Raw genomic sequence first — 22918 nt, forward strand, 5'->3', positions numbered from 1 at the left:
TATATGTGCCTCCCACTTTTTAAGGGGCCAAAAGTAATGGGACAAACTAAACAATCCTAAATCTAACTTTCACTTTTTAATACTTTGTTGCAAATCCTTTGCAGGCAATTACAGCCTGAAGTCTGGAACGCATAGACATCACCAGACGCTGGGTTTCATCCCTGGTGATGCTCTGCCAGGCCTCTACTGCAAATGTCTTCAGTTCCTGCTTGTTCTTGGGGCATTTTCCCTTCAGTTTTGTCTTCATCAAGTGAAATGCATGCTCAATCGGATTCAGGTCAGGGGATTGACTTGGCCATTGCATAACATTCCACTTTTAGCCTTAAAAAACTCTTTGGTTGCTTTTGCAGTATGCTTCGGGTCATTGTCCATCTGCACTGTGAAGCGCCGTCCAATGAGTTCTGAAGAATTTGACTGAATATGAGCATATAATATTGCCCAAAACACTTCAGAATTCATTCTGCTGCTTTTGTCAGCAGTCACATCATCAATAAATACAAGGGAACCAGTTCCATTGACAGCCATACATGCCCACGCCATGACACTACCACCACCATGCTTCAATGATGAGGTGGTATGTTTTGGATCATGAGCAGTTCCTTTCCTTCTCCATACTCTTCTCTTCCCATCACTCTGGTACAAGTTGATCTTTGTCTCATCTGTCCATAGGATGTTGTTCTAGAACTGTAGTGGCTTTTTTAGATGTTGTTTGGCAAACTCTAATCTGGTCTTCCTGTTTTTGTGGCTCAACAATGGTTTGCATCTTGTGGTGAACCCTCTATATTCACTCTTTTGAAGTCTTCTCTTGATTGTTGACTTTGACACATATACATCTACCTCCTGGAGAGTGTTCTTGATTTGGCCAACTGTTGTGAAGGGGTTTTTCTTCACCAGGGAAATAATTCTTTTGTCATCCACCACAGTTGTTTTCTGTGGTCTTCCGGGTCTTTTGGTGTTGCTGAGCTCTCCGGTGCATTCTTTATTTTTAAGAATGTTCCAAACAGTTGATTTGGCCAAACCTAATGTTTTTGCTATCTCTCTGATGGGCTTGTTTTGATTCAGCCTAATGATGGCTTGCTTCACTGATAGTGACAGTTCTTTGGATCTCATATTGAGAGTTGACAGCAACTGATTCCAAATGCAAATGTCACACCTAGAATCAACTCCAGACCTTTTACCTGCTTAATTGATAATGAAATAACGAGGGAATAGCCCACACCTGTCCATGACAATAGCTTTTGAGTTGATAGTCCCATTACTTTTGGCCCCTTCAAAAGTGGGAGGCACATATTGAAACTGTTGTAATTCCTACACCGTTCACCCGATTTGGATGTAATTACCCTCAAATTAAATCTGAAAGTCTGCAGTTAAAGCACATCTTGTTTGTTTCATTTCAAAACCATTGTGGTGGTGAATAGAGGCCAAAATCTGAAAATTCTGTCAATGTCCCAATATTTATGGACCTGACTGTACATGCATTTAAGTACGTCAACTGTTTCTGTACCTCAATTTATTTTTACCGGTGTCCAAGTCTTATATTAGGAAATATACACCAGAAAAAATGTCACTACAGTAAACCTTTTCTTCTGGAATTTTTTAAAACTCTGCGTGATGCACGGGCCTTGGGTCTTATGGGCACAGCTCTAAAGACCCAAACAACAGTTTTCAGTTTTATTATCACCTTTAAGATGCATTGAAATTACATTTAAGGTACCTAAGTGTGAGCCATTAGTTTATGTAAGCCTATAAAATAGGTTTTCCAGTGGTCTCCTGTAGATTTACTTAAATAACTAACAGGAATTTTGAGCATGAAAAGATGCTTTCCCAATGGACAAAGGGTATTTCCAATATTTTAAACTGACTAGCTCTCCATTCTCTTGTTGCAAGTGTGACTGGCACTGTTAGAAGAGAAACTAAACTAAAATGACTTAAAAAAAAAACCTGCCTTTTGTATTGTGGCTGGCACATCTGAAAGGTTCACAATAGACCTCTGTGTCTGTATACAGGAGTGTCAAGATGGTCTGTGTCTGTCTGAGTCATCCTCCCCCCAGGTAGCTGAATATGTCAGTATATGGGAAATCTGCACATATTTTTGGAAACATTACTAATGAATCACATTGTTGGTTTGAGATACCTTTACCAGCTGTCAAATGTACATGATTATCTTAATAGCAGCACATTTCTATTCTGGGAATTTCCTAGTTTGTAATTATTCTGTCATATGACAAAAGCCTTTCACATAGAGAAAGAATGGGGTCAATTTCTATTATCCTAATTACAGTAAGGAGAGGCTGCGCAAAATGATCTGTTGCTTGGTTCAGTTTGACTGTTAATCCAGGGGATTAGAACATTTAACAATGATAGTGTTGTCACTTGAATCCTATGTACATATGAGACATCATGTAAATTAGTTCTGAGGATTAGTCAAACAGGACACCAACATGAACTCCAGGCAAAGTTATGAATGAGCGGAGCCAGTATTAATTAACAATGGCAGACGTCAGGGATTCCCCCTTTCCCCCCTTATTTTCATACTTTGTATGGGGGCTGTAGCCCGCACTATACGATGCAATTCCGACATCTCAGGCTTTATAGTTGGGAACAAAGAATATAATTTGGCGTTATTTGCCAATGATGTATTGGCGATTTTATCAAATCCAGTCATCTCGATCCCCGACCTCATGGCTGAATTCAATAGATTTGGACTAATATCAAATTTTAAGGTGAATTACTCGAAATCTGTGGCTGTTCATCTGTCAACACCCCCCCACTCTGTTTCCATGCTGAAACAGTCCTTTGATTTTGCCTGGCATCCGTCTAGTTTAAAATACCTGGGGGTGGTTCTAAATACTGACCTATCCCGTCTCTTCGCGGATAATTATTCCCCTCTACTTCAAAATTTTAGACTAGATCTTGGGGAATGACGACGTAAACATTTTTCATGGGTCGGAAGAATCAGTATAGTGAAAATGAAGATTCTCCCGAGGGTGCTCTATTTGTTACAGGCTCTTCCTATTCATCTACCAAAAAAGTGGTTTCTTGACCTCCATAGACTGGTGAGAGATTTTGTGTGGGGAGGACCAAGACCTCGTTTTAAACATGACATTCTGTTTCGACAAAAACATTTAGGGGGGTTTCAACTCCCTCATTTTCCTACATACTATGACACCATCATGCTTGGTAGGATACTTGACTGGTTTAGATTAGAGGACGGCAAGCAGTGTGTTATCTTGGGAAATCATTCCCTTCCAACTTCAATATCCATATATCCTTGGTTGTCCAGAGTTCCCATTGTAACTCATCCCACTATTGGCCCTACGTTGACAAGGTGGAATAAGTTACGGAGACAGCCTTGGATCTCCTCCTTGTTCTCGCCTCTGACCCCACTGTTTGAAAACCCTGACTTTCCTCCAGGTAAATTAACAACTAGTTTTAGAGTGTGGTTTCAGCTGGGACTGACGCGTGTAGGCCAGCTGGTGGGAAGTACAGGTGTTATTGCCCTTTTGTGAATTACAGACAGCATGGTCCTTGCCAAACTCTGAGGTTTGGCGTTACCTACAGTTAAAACATATTGCCCAGTGCAGAAACCTATGAGTGGCTGGTGGCAGACCTTTGCCCGCCCGATGCACTTTCTCTCCAGAGGCTATAAATTCCTGATAGAGAACTCTTTCTCAACCCTACCTAAATTTACAGGGGATTGGGAACGTGAATTGCAACTTCAATTAAATCCGAAGAACTGGCAGAAGATTTTTGTTACTACCTTCTCATGTTCCGTACATTACTTCGTTATAGAAACCCAATTTAAGGTCCTGTCCCGTTGTTATCGCTGCCCCCTAACCCTGGCAAAAATGTTCCCCAACATGTGTAACAGCTGTTGGAGATGTAGTAAAGAGAGAGGTTCTCCAGTACATATATGGTGGGACTGCTCAATTATAAAACCCTTTTGGAAGAAAGTTTTCTCCCTATGTGATATACTTTTAGGCGGAGATACACCTACTGACCCCTCCTTTTGGTTATTGAACCTAGTTCCCGGTTCTATAGCGGCTTATAAAAAGTCTCTACTTAAGCATCTTAATAGTGCCGCCAAGGCGGTGATCCCTGTTCACTGGAGATCTGTTTCCCCACCTACCATACACGAATGGTTTGATAGATTAGATTAGATGGACGATCTCCTATTGGGGTGGAAAGAAATTAAGAATTTTTGTGCTGTTTGGGGCTCTTGACTAGACTTTAAGTCCTCTGCGACCTTTGCAATGATGTGCAAATAATTATGGGACACCCCCACGCATATTGTCCTAAATATACTCTACTATTTGGATAGTCTTTTTAGTTTTTATTTTTTCAAATAAACTGTATGCTGCTAGTATTTTTACTATATGTGGTAATTGTTGCTATATTCCCCTCCCCCCCCCCCCCTGCTTTTTCCTCTCCCCCCTTTCCCTCATTTGTGATGTCTAGTGTTCTATGTTTGGATTCTCAGATTTTGCTGAGTTATTTTCTTTATTGTACTGCTATATTCATATATTTTTGTATGTATATGACGTAATTTTACTGTACGGTTTCTGGTGATCTGTATTGTACTCCCTTTATGAGTGTATCTACTCTGTTCACCGGACTACTTATTCTGTGGTTATATGTTGTACTAAATATAATTAATATATATTGGAAAAAAAAAAGTTATGAATGAGAAGTTATTAATTTCTTAAAACAGTAAATTAAAACTAAGATATTTAATTTTGTGGCGAAACTTCTGTACCACCCAGAAAACACAAATATATCTATTGTCCTCTCCATGTACCTTTAGACTGCGTAGGACAAATCCCACTCGTCCTCTAAAGCAATGGGTTTGTTTTGAGGGGCAGGGAGGGGATTTACCTTTTCCTCCCTGGCAGGGGGTATCTATAATGGCTGCAGGGTGTGTACACAGGCCCCCGGGTCCAGGGGAGGCCCGCACCGCACACCTCGAACACCTACCTCTCCAAGGTCCCGCGTCGGGTGTCTCGGCGCTGCTCATAACGCCGGAAAATGGCCGCATCAGCCATCTTTCCAGTGTTTGCACATGCACAGTAAGGAAATCGCCGGGAAAATGGCAGCCGCATCATGTCCCCGGTGAGTCCCCAGACTCTCTGCACACTCTAGTGCCCAGAGTCTACTGATGCTGCGGTGGCTGGCCAGCCCCTTCAGTCGGCTGCCTGCCGCTGCCGGGGAGAGAGGAGGGAGCCTCGGAAGGGGAATGCACACGGGCCCCCTCCTCTCTTAAAACGCCCCTTGTCCAGGCGACTAGTGGAGACTGCAGGGATGGATCGGGAAGTGACACCATCTTGCGCATGCACTTTAACATCACTTTTTGGAATAAATAAATGAGAGAGGGTCTTTAAACCCCTCTATCTCACCCATCATAACCGCTAGAAAGATGGGTTACAAAATCCATAGTATATATTTTTATTATCAATAATTTGATTTAATAGTAGGTGTTGACCCTGCCAAAATTACCATTTTTTATTAAACAACATTGTCTTACCTTTCATTGCTTCATTGCTTCTAACAAGGTATACTTTAGGGAATGATCTTTAAGCTGGTCACTAGGTGCTGCAATATATCTGTGAATTAATATTTTACCTGAAGTCACTAAGGGACCTATTCATCAAGAAATGCAAATTGGCAGTGTAATTTAGCCATTCAACTTACCATGAGTTGCAGTGACAAAACTTAAACTATCAGAGCAAATTATCATTGCTCTTGTGCCGGGACAGGTGCTCCCTTGAATAGCAGTCCCATCTAAGATTAACATCTACACTTTCACCGCTAATATTAGCTGTGAAAGTTTATACTGGTAGTTTCTGCCCTGGCATTGTAAAACTGGGTACACACTGGAGGGGTTTAGTAGGTATTACCGCCGCCGACAGCTGCAGCCCGACAAGGGTGAAGAGCCCGATCGTCCCTAAGGTAAGTATCGCTAACCTAATTCCCCCCCCTAACCCTCCCTTAGGGGTACCAAACCCTAACCTCCCCCCAAAGTGCCTAATCCCCCCACTAAGTTCCTAAACCTAACCCCCCCTTCCCCGTAGCCTAAACCTAACTCCCCGGGGGGGTGCCTAACCCTAACCTCCCCTCGGGGGTCCCTAACCCTAAGTCCCCCCGGGAGCCCTAAACCTAACCCTTCCCCCCCACGGCTGTCCACGCCCGGTGCCCAGATTACCTTTGTTCGGAATGCCGGGCGTCGGTCTTCCAGCGTATGGTTAATGACAGGCGTCGAGTTTTCAAACGCCTTTCATTAGTACCACGCCGAGATTAGAAAGTCTGGAAGCCGGCGGTCGGCATTTAGACCGTCGGCTTCCAAACTACATCCCCACTAGAGCGATGCTGGGCCGATTTGATATTTCGGAATGACAAATCGCCTACATCACTCAGTGTGTACACTCAATATGCGTGCTCCTGTGGTCGTATCAAACCTGACGACGTCGCTAGCAACCTATGGTAAGTTAAGGAAGGGCAGAACAGTGATTGTTCCATCGTTTGTGTGGTCGGGCAATCCCCATTCAAGGGCATTCGTATCGATGTCGGAACAAATGCCTGTCATCTCAGTGTGTGCCCAGCTTTACTGCCCATAAGCAACCAGGCTGTACTTCCTGTACCTGTAATTCCACTTAATGAATATAGGAATGATTTATTAAATAAAATAAAATAATATGGTCTATTTCCCACACTCTTACAATCAACATTTCTGCTTTGGCTAGGAAAATGGTCTAAATCTTATAAGATGATAGGACTTAAAGGTGAATTCTGAATGTAAATGCACTTTTGTTAATCCGATTATAGGCTATCTCTATCACCTATTCAGGTCTTCAGGCTGTATATGATATTACACAATGTATAAAGATGCTGGCATTGTATTTCTACCATTTATACAAATCAAAATGCCACTTAACTTATGCATGATAAAACTGCTGTTGACACTTGACTAGTGCATGCCAATGGGTAGTGTATCACTAAGTATATCAATAGTGCCATGCCAAGGTATGTCAAATGATATAGAGAGGTTTTGTAAGGGATACAATCAGGTCCATAAATATTGGGACATTGACAGAATTTTCATATTTTGTCCTCTATTCACCACCACAATGGCTTTGAAATTAAACAAACAAGATGTGATTTAACTGCAGACTTTCAGATTTAATTTGAGGGTAATTACATCCAAATCAGTGAACGGTGTAGGAATTACAACGGTTTCTATATGTGCCTCCCACTTTTTAAGGGGCAAAAAGTAATGGGGCAAACTAAACAATCCTAAATCTAAATTTCACTTTTTAATACTTTGTTGCAAATCCTTTGCAGGCAATTACAGCCTGAAGTCTGGAACGCATAGACATAACCAGACACTGGGTTTCATCACTGGTGATGCTCTGCCAGGCCTCTACTGCAAATGTCTTCAGTTCCTGCTTGTTCTTGGGGCATTTTCCCTTCAGTTTTGTCTTCATCAAGTGAAATGCATGCTCAATCGGACTCAGGTCAGGGGACTGACTTGGCCATTGCATAACATTCCACTTTTTAGCCTTAAAAAACTCTTTGGTTGCTTTTACAGTATGCTTCGGGTCATTGTCCATCTGCACTGTGAAGCGCTGTCCAATGAGTTCTGAAGCATTTGACTGAATATGAGCATATAATATTGCCCAAAACACTTCAGAATTTATTCTGCTGCTTTTGTCAGCAGTCACATCATCAATAAATACAAGGGAACCAGTTCCATTGGCAGCCATACATGCCCACGCCATAACACTACCACCACCATGCTTCACTTATGAGGTGGTATGTTTTGGATCATGAGCAGTTCCTTTCCTTCTCTTCCCATTACTCTGGTACAAGTTGATCTTTGTCTCATCTGTCAATAGGATGTTGTTCCAGAACTGTAATGGCTTTTTTAGATGTTGTTTGGCAAACTCTAATCTGGTCTTCCTGTTTTTGTGGCTCACCAATGGTTTGCATCTTGTGGTGAAGCCTCTATATTCACTCTTGTGAAGTCTTTTCTTGATTGTTGACTTTGACACATATACATCTACCTCCTGGAGAGTGTTCTTGATTTGGCTAACTGTTGTGAAGGGGTTTTTCTTCACCAGGGAAATAATTATTTTGTCATCCACCACAGTTGTTTTCTGTGGTCTTCCGGGTCTTTTGGTGTTGCTGAGCTCTCCGGTGCGTTCTTTCTTTTTAAGAATGTTCCAAAGAGTTGATTTGGCCACACCTAATGTTTTTGCAATCTCTCTGATGGGTTTGTTTTCATTTTTCAGCCTAATGATGGCTTTCTTCACTGATAGTGACAGCTCTTTGGATCTCATATTGAGAGTTGACAGCAACTGATTCCAAATGCAAATGTCACACCTAGAATCAACTCCAGACCTTTTACCTGCCTAATTGATAATGAAATAACGAGGGAATAGCCCACACCTGTCCATGAAATAGCTTTTGAGTTGATAGTCCCATTACTTTTGGCCCCTTAAAAAGTGGGAGGCACATATTGAAACTGTTGTAATTCCTACATCGTTCACCCGATTTGGATGTAATTACCCTCAAATTAAATCTGAAAGTCTGCAGTTAAAGCACCATCTTATTTGTTTCTTTTCAAAACCATTGTGGTGGTGAATAGAGGCCAAAATCTGAAAATTCTGTCAATGTCCCAATATTTATGGACCTGACTGTATGTAAACTCCCACTAATTTAATTTAAGAATTGGTGTGACTGATGGATAAATGACTAGTCATTTGTCAGAGATTATAATGGGTGTGTGACTATTATTTCTGCTTTATCCCTTTACTGTAGATCTTATGCAATGGTCCTGGGACGTGCATTCCTGTGTGTTTCTCTGCACTCCTGCTGGGAATCTTGGGCTTAAAGAAAATCCTCATAGTCTACGTGGAAAGCATCTGTCGGGTGGAATCTCTCTCATTGTCAGGGAAACTACTGTACTATGTCGCAGACTATTTCATTGTCCAGTGGCCTCTTCTCAAGGACAAGTACCCAAACTCCATATATTTGGGAAGAATCGTTTGATCACAAGTGGATGCTACATACTTTCTCTTTGTGTGCTTTGGAACAATTAGTATTATTTACATTGTACTGTACAACAAATGTGACTATATGTCTGGATATTTTATAAATAAGCAGGTTGCCACTTTTAGATGAATATTGAAGTATAAGGTCTGGAGCATGGAATTACTTTTCTTTTGTTCTTTGCCTACTTATAAGTACAAAGTACATGAGTGCATTAAGCATATACTAGACACAAACGGAAGCATACATTTATAAACCACTCTGCAACTTTGTTGTGTAATATAATAACTGGAATAAAAATTGAGGCTTTGCACATTTTTTTAACAAATTGCGAATATTTAGCTACTGCAGCTATATGGCCTCATCCAGAGCTCATTTCTGAAGCTGAGAACCTTTCTCTGTGGTACAGTATATATGTACAGCCATGGCCAAAGTTGTGAGAATGACACAAGTATTGGATTTCATGAAGTTTGCTGCTTCAGTGTTTTTAGACCTGTTTGTCAGATGTTACTATGGTATACTGTGGTAAAATTACAAGCATTTCATTAGTGTCAAAGGCTTTTATTGACAATTACATTAAGTTTATGCAAAGAGTCAATATTTGCAGTGTTGACCCTTTTTCAATACCTCTGCAATTCGCCCTGGCATGCTGTCAATCAACTTCTGGGCCACATACTGACTACTGGCCGCCCATTCTTGTCTAATCAATGCTTGGAGTAATTTGTGGGTTGATGTTTGTCCACCCGCCTCTTGACGACTGACCACAAGTTCTCAATGGGATTAAGGTCTGGGGAGATTCCTGGCCATGGACCCAAAATATCGATTTGGGAAGAATCGTTTGATCACAAGTGGATGCTACATACTTTCTCTTTGTGTGCTTTGGAACAATTAGTATTATTTACATTGTACTGTACAACAAATGTGACTATATGTCTGGATATTTTATAAATAAGCAGGTTGCCATTTTTAGATGAATATTGAGGTATTAGTTATCACTAATACCCGAGCCACTTAGTTATCACTTTTGCCTTATGGCAAGGTGCGCCATCATGCTGGAAAGGGCATTGTTCGTCACCAAACTGCTCTTGGATCATTGGGAGAAGTTGCTCTTGGAGGTTGTATTGGTACAAAAGGCAAAAGTGATAACTAAGTGGCTCGGGGAACAAAACATCGATATTTTGGGTCCATGGCCAGGAATCTCCCCAGACCTTAATCCCATTGAGAACTTGTGGTCAATCCTCAAGAGGAGGGTGAGCAAACAAAAACCCACAAACTCCAAGCATTGACTAGACATGAACGGGCGACCATCAGTCAGTATGTGGCCCAGAAGTTGATTGACAGCATGCCAGGGCGAATTGCAGAAGTCTTGAAAAAGAAGGGCCAACACTGCAAATACTGACTCTTTGCATAAACTTAATGTAATTGTCAATAAAAGCCTTTGACACTTATGAAATGCTTGTAATTTTACTTCAGTATACCATAGTAACATCTGACAAACAGGTCTAAAAACACTGAAGCAGCAAACTGTGAAAAACAATACTTGTGTCATTCTCACAACTTTTGGCCATGGCTGTACTGCTTGTAATGCTGGTAGGGACATTTCTATAAGTATTTCCATTTAAAAACACCTTTAGATAGATGGGTGAGGTGCTGGGCAAAATTTACAGTAGTCACGATTCTCCCCCCAAAAATACACTGGAATTAGGTTTGTTCTGCAGTTCAAACTGCTTTTAAACGGGTATTGTATAGCCATCTATGTGATCACCCTTTAACTTCTGGCTCAGTTGAAAAGGCCCCCCCTAAGGTGGGATGGAACAAACTTTAATGTGAGACTTTTGCAGTGAAAGCCCTGTGAGACGTTCACTATGGAGAGCCAGTTATTTCTTGTTAGCGCTTCACAATAATATGGATAATGTACAAACTCATATTGGTTGTACATATGCTAAATGTATCCAAGTCTTTTTGTAATGGCCATTTCTTAACCATTTTAAATAAAGTTTATTTTAAAAGACCGTTTGTGTGACAAGCAGTAACTAGGTGTTCGAAGTAATAGAAATGAACAAAAAGCCCACCATGTTCTCTGTGTGTCTTATGGGTGATATAAAGGGTTTCAGGTCTTTAGATACAGTTGTGCTGTTTCTTAAATGAAATAGTCCAGATTTTTCACAGCTTCTAGATGTGAGCATATAAAAAAAATACAAATATAATCTCCTAAACTCCTATGTATACAGTAATATTTTCCTTAAATAATTATCGAGCTGAAATATGTTGCTTTTCATAAGAGCACCTACAACTGTGTGTGTAATTATTAAAGGGACTAATTTATCATTATCTATCATTCATGCATGCATGATTTTTTAAATTTAGTGTTGGGGCAATGTATTACAGCTGTAACGCAGGAGTTACCTAAGATATGTTGTGCATTAGGTACCCAGAACACTGTATTCCAAATACCCTGATAGCTAATGGCATCTTTAAATGTATCCTCAATGCACCTTAACAGTCCAGCTTTTAAGGATATCCATGTTTGACCACAGATGACTTAATTAGTACCTCAGTCAATTTGATTTAACCACCTGTTCTCAACCATGGATATAGCTAAAGCCTGAACTCAGAGCCGGCCCTAGGCATAGGCATTATAAGCAAATGCCTAGGGCGACTAGAATACCTAGGGGCATCCCAGAACTCTGCCACTGCCCCCTCTTTTCAGTATAAGATGCAGCATAGAACTTGGACAGGAGCAGAGTTACAGAGCGCACTACAGTTCCCCCAGCCCCTACTCAATTCATACTTGTAAACAGGATTCCAATCGGTGATGGGCTGCTGCTGATAGCAATGTGGGCGGGGCCTGCTGCTGTTCGGGGATGTGGGCGGGGCCTGTGCTGTGATTGACACAGCATGCCCCAGGCTAAACTGAAGCTGCAGCAGTGATGACATCACGCGGCACACGGCACTCTCTCTGTGTCAGAGCCTGAGGAGCAGGTAGCGCGCGGCATATTTAACTGGTTGCCATGGGCTATGGCTGGAGCAGAAGTCCAGCTGCCAAAATTAAGGTAAATTAGAAGGGGCCGAGGAGCGGGTTAGCTGTTGAGCTTACTCAGGGGCTGGAGGCTGGAATGAAAAGGGCTGGAGCAGTCAGAGCGGGCTGAAGACTTGGAATAATGGGCTGGAGGCTGAACAGAGGGGGCTGGAATGACGGGGCTAGAGGGGACACAAGAAGCTGGACGGGACTGGAGTGACAGGGGGCTAGAGGGGACACAGAGGGCTGGATGCTGGAATAATGGGGCTGGAGGGGACACAGCAGGCTGAAGGCTGGAATGATGGGCTGGAGAGGACAGAGGGGGCTGAAATGATAGGGAGCTGGAAAAACAGGGGGCTAAGGGTAATGGGGCTAAAGGCTGGAATAATGGGGCTGGAGGGGACAGAAGGGGGTGGAATGATGGGGTTGGAGCTGACACAGGGCTGGAGGCTGGAATGACTGGGCCGAAGGGGATACAGGGTGCTGAAGGCTGGAATGACAGGAGGATGGAGGAAACACAGGAGGCTGGAATGACAGGGGTCAGGAGGGGACACACGGGGCTAAAGGCCGGAATTATGGGGGCTGGAGGGGAGTGGAATGACAGGTGGCTGCCGGAGACAGAGAGGGCTGGGGTCTGGAGGGAACACGAGGCTGGAGACTGGAATGATGGGGCCAGAGGGAACACAGGGGGCTAAACGCTGGAATAACAAGGGTCTGGAGGGGACAGTGGGGGCTGGAATGACAGGGGGCTAAAGGCTGGAATAAAAGGGATGGCGGCTGCAATAATGGGTGCTGGAGGGGATACAGGGCACTGAAGGCTGAACTGACAGGGTTGGAGGGGACACAGGAGGCTGGAATGATAGGGGAGCTGGAGGGGACATGGGGCTAAAGGCTAGAATGATAGAGGGGACTGGAATGACAGGAGGCTGGAGGGGACACAGGGCTGGAATGACCAGGCTGGAGGGGACAGGGCTAATAGTTAGAAAGACAAAGGGCTGAAGGCTGGAATGACTGGGGGCTGGAGGGGACGCGGAGCTGTAGGGGCACAGGGGGCTAAAGCCTGGAAGGGCAAAAGGCTGGAATGATGGGGGCTGGAGGGGGACACAGGGGGCTGAAATTACATGGGGCTGTAGGGGACACAGGGCTGTGGGCTTGAAGGGACACAGGGCTGCTGGCTGGAGGACAGGAGGCTGGAGGGGACACAGTAGACTGGAATGACGGGGCTGGAGGCTGGAATGACAGGAGGTTGGAGGGGACACAGTAGACTGGAATGACGAGGCTGGAATGACAGGAGGCTGGATGGGACACGGGGCACAAGTCTGGTTGAACTTATGTTGTATGATGATGACATTGGTTATATTCCTACACAAACAGGCATCTTCCAGGCCATGTGATTTTCAACGTGAATAGTGACTACTGATTAAAGACACTGTCTGCCCAGGGAGGATCGATTTCTTCAGAGGTTCCATGTTGCCGAGATACCACCATATAGGTAAGGTGAATTTTTATTTAGGACACAAAAAAAAAAGTATAGTTTTTTTTTTGTTTGTTTGTTTGTCGGTTTGTTTGTTTTAAGGGGAATGCCAAGGGGAATTTTCTACTTGGTCTAGAGCCGGCCCTGGGTATAAAGGCTTCCAGATATCATCAGGTCCATTTTTCCCGCTCAGAAGTCACATTTCATAATTCTCTGTTGTCCTGATTTTTACACCTTTCCACATCTCCTCCCCTGATATATATGCTTTGAAGGAAAGGGCTACTTTTCTATTATATTATCTATATGCCTAGAAAGTGTGTACTCCTATATTGTGGTTTGGCTGCTTCACAGGTTTGAGGATACCTTCGCTCAATGGACTGACTGTATCCAATCCAACGCACTCCCAGACTTGTCCAGCTCATATACTTATAAGTGTTATAGTATTGTTATAGTGTTATAGTATTGTAGCTCCAAAAAGTATTTACCCAAAATGGATTTTCTTTGGTCGGGGAATATTTTACCACTTATCAAATTGCAGATTATCTCTGAAATTGAGGTGGGCTACTTTTGTTAAATGACTAGGCGTTAAAAAAAAAATCATAAAATCTCCCTCCACCTGACATGCTTTCTTACAAAGGTGGTCACATAGCATTAGTACCCCCAGCACAAGTTATGCAACAAGCCCAGCAATCAGGCATGGCGGCCAAATTGTATTATTGTCCCCACTAATGCCAGCTGCGCTGTACTATGTTCAAGGCTCATATCATTGTGATGGCCTTTGACCCCCACTACCCATGTGTGCCTCCTCTGACCCTCCCATACCCATGTGTGCCTCTGACCCGTTCCTCATCTCTCACTGTAATTCCAATACCACCATCTCCCACTGCGCCTTTGCCTTCGTCCTACCCAAGGCCGGTGGATGACGATCAGTACTAGCGTGGGTGAACAGACCGTGTTTGACGCAGCATAATTCAAAATGAAGATGACCGGTAAGCACAAATTTTTCACATTTCTAAAAGCATTGGGGGCCCCTTCCCAATGAATTTTAGGTGGATCATACTTTTTCAGTGTATTTTATGTGGATCATATGTTTTCATTTTTTTTATTGGGATCTTGCTTTGTCAATGTTCTTTTTTTAAGTTTATCTGGCTTTTGCAATGTATTTTATGTGTATCTGGTTTTTCAATGTTTTTTTTTTTTAATGTGGATTTGGCTTTTTCTTATATATGTGGAATCGATATGTCTTTCCCTATATATTTCGAATAGATTTTGGTTGTCTGTTGGTGTGTATGTGTATAGTTTTTTTTTTATATATTATATGATTGGCACATTATAAAAATTCCACCTCCCACACCACACAGCCCAAATTTTAGATTTTTTTTTAAAAATTGGTCTACGCACCTATTCATGCCTCACCCCCACTGTATCTCCGCTCGCTCTAGCCAAATCTCCGCCCACATATGCCTCCCCGACAGGAGTTCCTTAACCTATTTTTCTAAAAAAAGTAACACAAAATATATATTATATATATATATATATATATATATAATGCATTCAGTCTGGCACTCTGGATAAATTCACTGGTAATCTCGAGGGTGGCCTCCTAAGAGGACAAAAGCAGTCGGCGCTCCTCAGTAGTTGTAAAAAAAGAGATATATCGTCTCAAATCACGTAGGTGCTGTCGATGTTTCTAGACCCGTTGGTCTTTTCATCAGGATATGTCCTGATGAAAAGACCAATACGTCTTGAAACATTGACAACGCCTACTGAGGAGTGCCGTCTGTTTTTCTCCTGCAGGGCTGTTCAGCTCAGTAGGGGAATTTGTTTATTATGTATACAGAGAGGGCCGGCACTCAGCCTCAGTTAAAATCCAACTTGCCCAGGTACCGCCAGGAAGGAATTGATGCAGAGAGCACAAGAGGATTCCTCTCAGTGTGAGGTGTGGTTATCTACCAATGATGTTAGCCCCATGAGTGTCACAGAATCTCTCTCTCTATATCTATCTATCTATCTATCTATCTATCTATCTATCTATCTATCTATCTATCTATCTATCTATCTATATGTGTGTGTATAAGATTGATGGTGGGATTATCTGCTAGGGGGGCACCAGTAAAAATTTTGCCTAGGGCACCAACTTGGCTAGGGCTGAACTGGTGGGGTTGCCTTGAAGATCGCGTTTGGGAACCTCTACATTAGCCATTGTAGTCTATATCTTATTGTTTTGGGTCATTCCCTAGCAGCCTATATTTGCACATGTGCAGTAGCTAAGCCGAGGCCTTTTTAGATGTGTGTCGATGGCACCCATGTTTACGCAGAAAAGCGAGGTTGGATGGATATGAGAAAGCAGCAGTGGGCGTCCCTATGCCGGCTGTGCTTTGGCAGACATTAGCATATTTTCGCAGCAGCGTTCCGTACAAAATCACAGCTATGATCGCAATTGCATACGCGGCTGAATCAGGCCCATGGTACCCAAACTAATGGTGCGTACACACGGTACGATCTGTCAGCGATAGCGACTGATCTCCCTGCCCCATTCCCGGTACACTGGATGATCGATATCGTTCATCCAGCACACCACCAACTGGCCAGCGAACGTGGGTCCCTATGTAACCTGGACGATATCGCCCAGGTTGGCCTGCATGCACGATATCGTTATCATCCATAAGTGCCCGCGCATCGCTAGTCGTTTGAGGGTTGGAAAGCACAAAATAATGAACGATAACGATATGAACAATATCGTTAATTTTTATCGTACCATGTGTATGCACCATTACACATACATCTGTGAATGTTACAATGTACCTTTTTATATTTATATTTAGTTGATTTTTAATTTGTTGATGTAATACAACAGCACAAAAGGTACAGTGTTCTCCTGTGGGATATGATATAGCACAATGGATGACTGTTTCTTCATTGTAAGGAGTCTGTGTTTTGGAGAGACTATAACATTAAGATGATTATAATGCTGTTTATGATTAAACACTGCCTTGCAGGTAATTGATATGTTATGTTTCTTTTTTAATCCTGCCAAAATAGACAACTAGTGCCACTTTGTCTTTCTCTTCTGTATAATACATTTGTAACAATGCATTTTAATCTTTTAAGAAATGCTTGTTGTTTGGGGCATCGGTAATGTCAGATAAACATGGCCAAAGCTGATTCTGTACTATAAATGACAGCACAAGGTCACAATGAGGGCGCTTAGCTTACTATATATAATATGTAGATCTCAGAAGAAGAAAAGTATTCTGAATTGGGGCACTCCTGAGTTCCGAATCAGTAATAAAATCAAAATTGTATTGCTTTATTTATTAACTTGTGCTGCCTATACACTCAGAAAAAAAATAGCAAATAATTATTGTGCTATAAGTAATAGTGAAAATAGACATTAAAAGAAACAACAACTATGGGGTGTCTAATAATAATAATAAAAAATACATTTGCTTGAAAATCTCTAATCTGTTTCTAATTGTTATTGATTGCCTTTTATATAGTAAAAGCCTTGGCTGGATGGTGCAGTTTTTCGAAGTGCAGTGTTTTTTAAGTGCAAAACCGTAGCATTAGACCTGCGTTATTATTTTTTAGTTAATTCTTCTGCTGATCTTGAATGAATTGACCTCGCCTCTCTTCTTATCCACAGGTAACTGAATTTGACTGCAGAATTTTCCACCTCCTGTGCCTACTTTATTAATTATACTTATAGGTAACTGAATTTGACTGCAGAATTTTCCACCTCCGGTGCCTGCTTTATTAATTATACTTATAGGTAACTGAATTTGACTGCAGAATTTTCCACCTCCTGTGCCTGCTTTATTAATTATACTTATAGGTAACTGAATTTGACTGCAGAATTTTCCTCACTGTCAGTATTACTCAGTTGTTAATATGTTGCCTTTTGTACTCGCAACAAAATTACATCACATAAAGATACAGTTGCGGATATGCTTCAATCATGAGCTCCCTCACAGTTCCTTGGGACATGAGTCTATGCATTACAGCCCAGACCTGATAAACCTCATAGAAACGCTATAGCATTACAGATAAAGAGCCAAATTATATTATATGAAGACTCTACCTAAGTACAATAGCGATATATAGGAACTGTGAGGGAGCTCATGATTGAAGCATATCCGCAACTGTATCTTTATGTGATGTAATTTTGTTGCGAGTACAAAAGGCAACATATTAACAACTGAGTAATACTGACAGTGAGGATAAGATACAATACAATATATATTCAGCAAGATGTCCTGTCACTCTCAAGCAACATTTGACTAAAATTATTTCCTAATATAACATCATAGGAGTAATAAGGATATTGTTTGCAAAGCAATATTATTTGTTTCTCCCTTCCCTCCACTCATGAGTATAACACTAATAACACTCAATTCCCACAAAATAATCACCAGGTGTAACAATTTGTGAATCATATGGTATAATAATATTAATACTATTCATAAACTTGATCGAAGTGCACCATATAAGCCTCAGGTATTATAATATACGTTGAATAAACCGGCAGCAGGTGGCTTTTTAAATCACCTTATAATATTCTACATATATGTACACACTCTTTGCTTATCTTTCTTTATTTTAATCATATTTCGCCTATATAATTTTAGACTCAATCATTGGAATTTTAAGTATATTTAATTAAAGGTTACATTTTAATATTGTTTCAGAGAACTGTTTAAATACTAGAATATTTTGACCCTATAAGTGCACCTGACAATATCTTGTCCTTTTTCTATGTTTGTTTGTTATTGTTCCCATGTCAGTTTACATCTTTCCACTTTGAAACACTGTCCTTTATCTTGCCTAGCCTCACATCCTCTATCTGCTTACAATCTGCATTAGATCTCCACTTTCAGTCCTCCCTATAAGAAACTTGTTAATCTGCATACATATTTACTATCACTGTTCTTTCACTTGCATTTCTACAAATCTCTTGCATTCATATTTCATTTTCATTTCCAAATTTCACTCCTCTTGTTTACTTATAAACACCATGACAAGGTTTTCGTCAACTCCCTCCTTCTCTCAGTCTCTACCTAATCCTCTGTTCTGCCCCCTGCTTCCACCTTTATCCTTTCCCCCTTATCTCTTCCACCTCCTCCTCCCCTTCTCCCCCCTCCTCTGTCTGCCTACTCTTCCCTCCTCTCCCATACTCCACTTTCTTCCTGTTCTACCTCACCTCTGTCCTACTACCCCACCAACAAACCCTCCTCCTACACTCCTCTCCCTGTCACTTCACCCCACTGCCATCCACATCTCGTTCCCTGCCCACCTCCTACAGGTTCCCTATCTAGCTCAGGTGCCCACACCATCACTAATCTCTATTCATATAGGACCCCAAATTAATCTTACCTCCACATTACAGCAACCCGGATAATCTTTTTCACATCTCCCCCACAAATGCTATCTCTCTATCCTGTGCCCTCTGGAATGCCAGGTCAGTCTGTAATAAACTGGTCACCACCAATGACCTTTTCATCTCCAACTCCCTGAATCTACTAGCCATTACTGTAACCTGGATCTCACCCTCTGACATCACTTCTCCTGCTGCTCTATCCTCTGGGGGTCTTGCCTTCTCCCACACCCCCCGGCCTGGGGGTTGCCATGGTGGTGGTGTTGGGGTCCTTCTATCCACCAGTTATTCCTACCAGCTAATACCCACTGAACCATCCCTTACATTCCCCACATTTGAGGTTCATGCTATACGCCTCTTCCAACCAGTAAACTTCAGAGTAGCTGTCATTTACCGTCCCCCTTGACCTCTCTGCTGCATTTGACACTGTAGACCACCCTCTCCTCTTGCAAATCCTTTACTCTCTCGGTTTACGTGGCACTGCCCTCTCCTGGCTTTCCTCCTAACTCTCTGATTGTTCCTTCTCTGTGTCCTCTCATGACTCCTCTTCCCCCCCACTTCCACTAACAGTAGGAGTTCCCCAAGGTTCTGTTCTTGGACCTCTCCTTTTCTCCCTATATACGTCCTCTTTAGGTGAACTCATAAACTCCTTTGACCTCCAATATCATCTCTATGCTGATGATACTCAAATTTACCATTCTACCCCTGAGCTCCTTACCCGTATCTCCAACTCTCTCTCTGCTGTCTCTTCATGGATGTCCCAGCGCTTTCTTAAACTTAACATGTCTAAGACTGGGCTGATCATCTTCCCACCCTCTTTCACTACATCACTTCCCACAATTTCATTATCTATTGATGGCACAACTATCTCCTCTAGCCCCAAAGTGCGCTGTCTTGGAGTTATCCTAGACTCCTCCCTCTCCTTTAAACCACACATTCAGCACCTCTCGCAGTCCTGCCGTTTCCACCTAAAAAATATCTCCAGGATTAGACCCTTTCTTACCCAGGATGCCACTAAAACACTCATCCACTCACTGGTCATCTCCAGATTGGACTACTGTAACCGTCTCCTAGCTGGCCTCCCAGTCTCTCACCTTTCTCCACTACAATAGATTCTCAGTGCTGCTGCTCGGCTCATCTTCCTCTCCAGACGTTCTACATCTGCTTCCCCTCCCCTTCAAGCCCTACACTGGGTCCCTCTTCCCCTTCAGATGCCAATTCAAGGTTCTTACACTCGCCTACAAAGCCCTCACCAAATCCTCTCCCGCATACATTTCTGACCTTCTCTCCCCTCACACTCCCGCCCGCTTCGCTCAACATATCCATGCCACCTCTCTTGCCAACTGATTACTTCCTCCCACTCCCGCATATAAAGATTTTGCCCATGCTGCTCCCTACCTTTGGAATGCTCTCCCTATCAGACTTTCCACCTCTCTGCAAATCTTCAAACGGGCAATCAAGACCCACTACTTCATCAAGGCCTTCCAGCACTCATCCTAACCCACCTCATGCTCGTTCCTCCCTATCTTCCCCTTCTGTGTCACGCCTGTCTGTCTGCCCCTCCCCTTTAGAATGTAAGCTCTCACGAGCAGGGAACTCTTCCCTCATGTGCTTCTCCTTACACTTTCTTCTACTCTTTACTCCCGTAAGGACACCTAACACGTTACTACCAACTCCCGGCTGCTTATTGTGAGTGCTTTAATCGCTATTGCAGAAATTTATATATATCGTGTCCTTGTCCTACACTGTAATGTACTGTAAGTTACTTGTTTCTTGTTCACCTATTAGTTCTATGTACTATGTAAGGCGCTGCGGAACACTTGTGGCGCTATATAAATAAAGGATAATAATTATAAGCACATTTCTCATTGACTGTAACTGAAGTATGTTCCATAATTTCCAAAACATTATATTGACTTAAATCTGCTGCACAGACCACATATATTATTTATTATTAGTTTTAGACCCGCGGCTACCATTCCACCCCACTATTATGCTAACCCTGTACAGACACTGCAGGCTTCTCCTCACCTTGTTTGTCCTGTCTCCTTTGTTGCATGTGCTCACCCCCAATCTCACTCCGCATAATGGAGACGCGACAGGTTACCCTTGACTCTGTACTTTAACGGTGATTCATACAGGGGATAGCCATTGCCATCTGAATTAAACATTTTATCATGTTGAGAGGGTTTGATAAATAAATCTTTTAATCTTCAATAACATGCAAGTTGTTGATTCAATTTGGTAATGAGTATCCTTATTCTTACTGATACCTGATGTATGTACATACTATCTAGTGTGCCTGTGCTAGGCTAGACTAATGCACATGAGCGATAATGCAAAAATACATGAGTGACATCACGCATCTGTAGGTAACAATACACAAACACCCCATTCTTTGATAGCTGTTTTGCAATATCAGTCCTCAGTGTTGGAGAGCAGCAGCCATTTAATTGTAGAGCACCTCTGTCTTGTAAATAAAGAAAATATCGTGCACACAGTATAGATGTACAGTAGATCTGAGTCACACTGTTATATTCTGTGTACATACAGTATCGTGCACACAGTATAGATGTACAGTAGATCTGAGTCACACTGTTATATTCTGTGTACATACAGTATCGTGCATACAGTATAGATGTACAGTAGATGTGAGTCACACTGTTATATTCTGTGTACATACAGTATCGTGCATACAGTATAGATGTACAGTAGATCTGAGTACATACAGTATCGTGCATACAGTATAGATGTACAGTAGATCTGAGTCACACTCTTATATTCTGTGTACATACAGTATCGTGCACACAGTATAGATGTACAGTAGATCTGAGTCACACTTATATTCTGTGTACACAACAATCTCACTAGCCAGTAATCTTAAAGGTTTACTGTGGAGACAAATAAGTCCTGTTATCTCAGACTTGCACTTATGCACACGCTGGAAGCTCAAGTTGCGCAGAGAGGATCAAGGAGATTTTTCAATATTCCATAGTTCTTCCTAACATTGTAATTTTTCCCATATTGTAATCTAACATTACTTAGGCACGATTGATTAAATAGCATATGTGTTAGCACTATCTGCAGATTGCAAAATATTATTGTATATTATGACTTATATTGGTATTGCTTTTTTAGTATGTTGGCCTCTTTATTCAATTAATTGAAACACTACTGCATTAAAGGTACACATTCATTTCATTTTAGTGAAACTCTCCATTATAAGTACATACGGCGATGCTATTATTTAGCGTTGTGCGATTCCCACGCAATAGAAAGAAGTTAAAGGTCCTCACCATACAAATACAGACAGTCACTAAAACATATAAAATGATTAACCCTGCAAAACACGTACCATGGTGTACTCCACAAAACACAGTCGCACAACGCTAACTAGCGTCTTTTCCCAATTCCCCAATACTTACACACTGCGCACTTACATAAAAGGTTCCCTAGCATTAAAGCGTAATATTAAAGGTTTATTCAGTAATTATTAATGTTGTGAAATAAAGGTTATTTGATATCTAAGGTTTAGTACATGGTAAGCAGACCGTGTTTGGTGTTGTACTGATCCACTGTGTCTCCACAGATTTCCGGTATCATCGGTGAGAAGATCGCAACATGCGTCTGCAAACTATGGACTATAGAGAGTTAAAACATTAAAATGTACTCTGTAATGTTAGCAGCTTAGATTAGCATGCAGCAGGAAAAAGGACACAAAGGGTTGTTAGAGGCTGTTTGTGTCCATTCGAATTGACCTATGAACTATCCTGTAACAGAAGCACCTTTAAGAAGAACCAATGGAATGATGTCAAACTTGTCTATTGAATTGCCTTTCCCTGTAAGAGTATTTATGTGCGCTCTCTGGGCTTGATTCAGACCCAGTGGCAAGCACTGAGCGCTCGCAACCGGGTTGATGGTGGCCCACAGCGCATGCACACGACGGAGCCGGCTTACATACACATATTATCAAGGGAGAGTTTCAATTAAAATAGAGTGTTTAAAA

General features: G+C 42.0%; 1 protein-coding gene across 3 annotated transcripts in view; it reads left to right on the forward strand.

Moving 5' to 3' along the window:
* ALG14 (ALG14 UDP-N-acetylglucosaminyltransferase subunit) overlaps positions 1-9528 on the forward strand; it is a 44495-nt gene extending 34967 nt beyond the window's left edge. For all 3 annotated transcript variants that reach the window (XM_088446811.1, XM_088446812.1, XM_088446813.1), the window contains one exon: positions 8815-9528. In XM_088446811.1, coding sequence (XP_088302937.1) covers positions 8815-9095 — 281 coding nt within the window. In that variant the 3' untranslated portion in view covers positions 9096-9528. The remainder of the gene's footprint in view (positions 1-8814) is intronic.
* Positions 9529-22918: the final 13390 nt, after the last annotated feature.

The sequence above is a fragment of the Taudactylus pleione genome, unplaced genomic scaffold, assembly GCF_031769625.1.
Source record: "Taudactylus pleione unplaced genomic scaffold, aTauple2 ptg000406l, whole genome shotgun sequence".
Classification (NCBI taxonomy): Eukaryota; Metazoa; Chordata; class Amphibia; order Anura; family Myobatrachidae; genus Taudactylus; species Taudactylus pleione.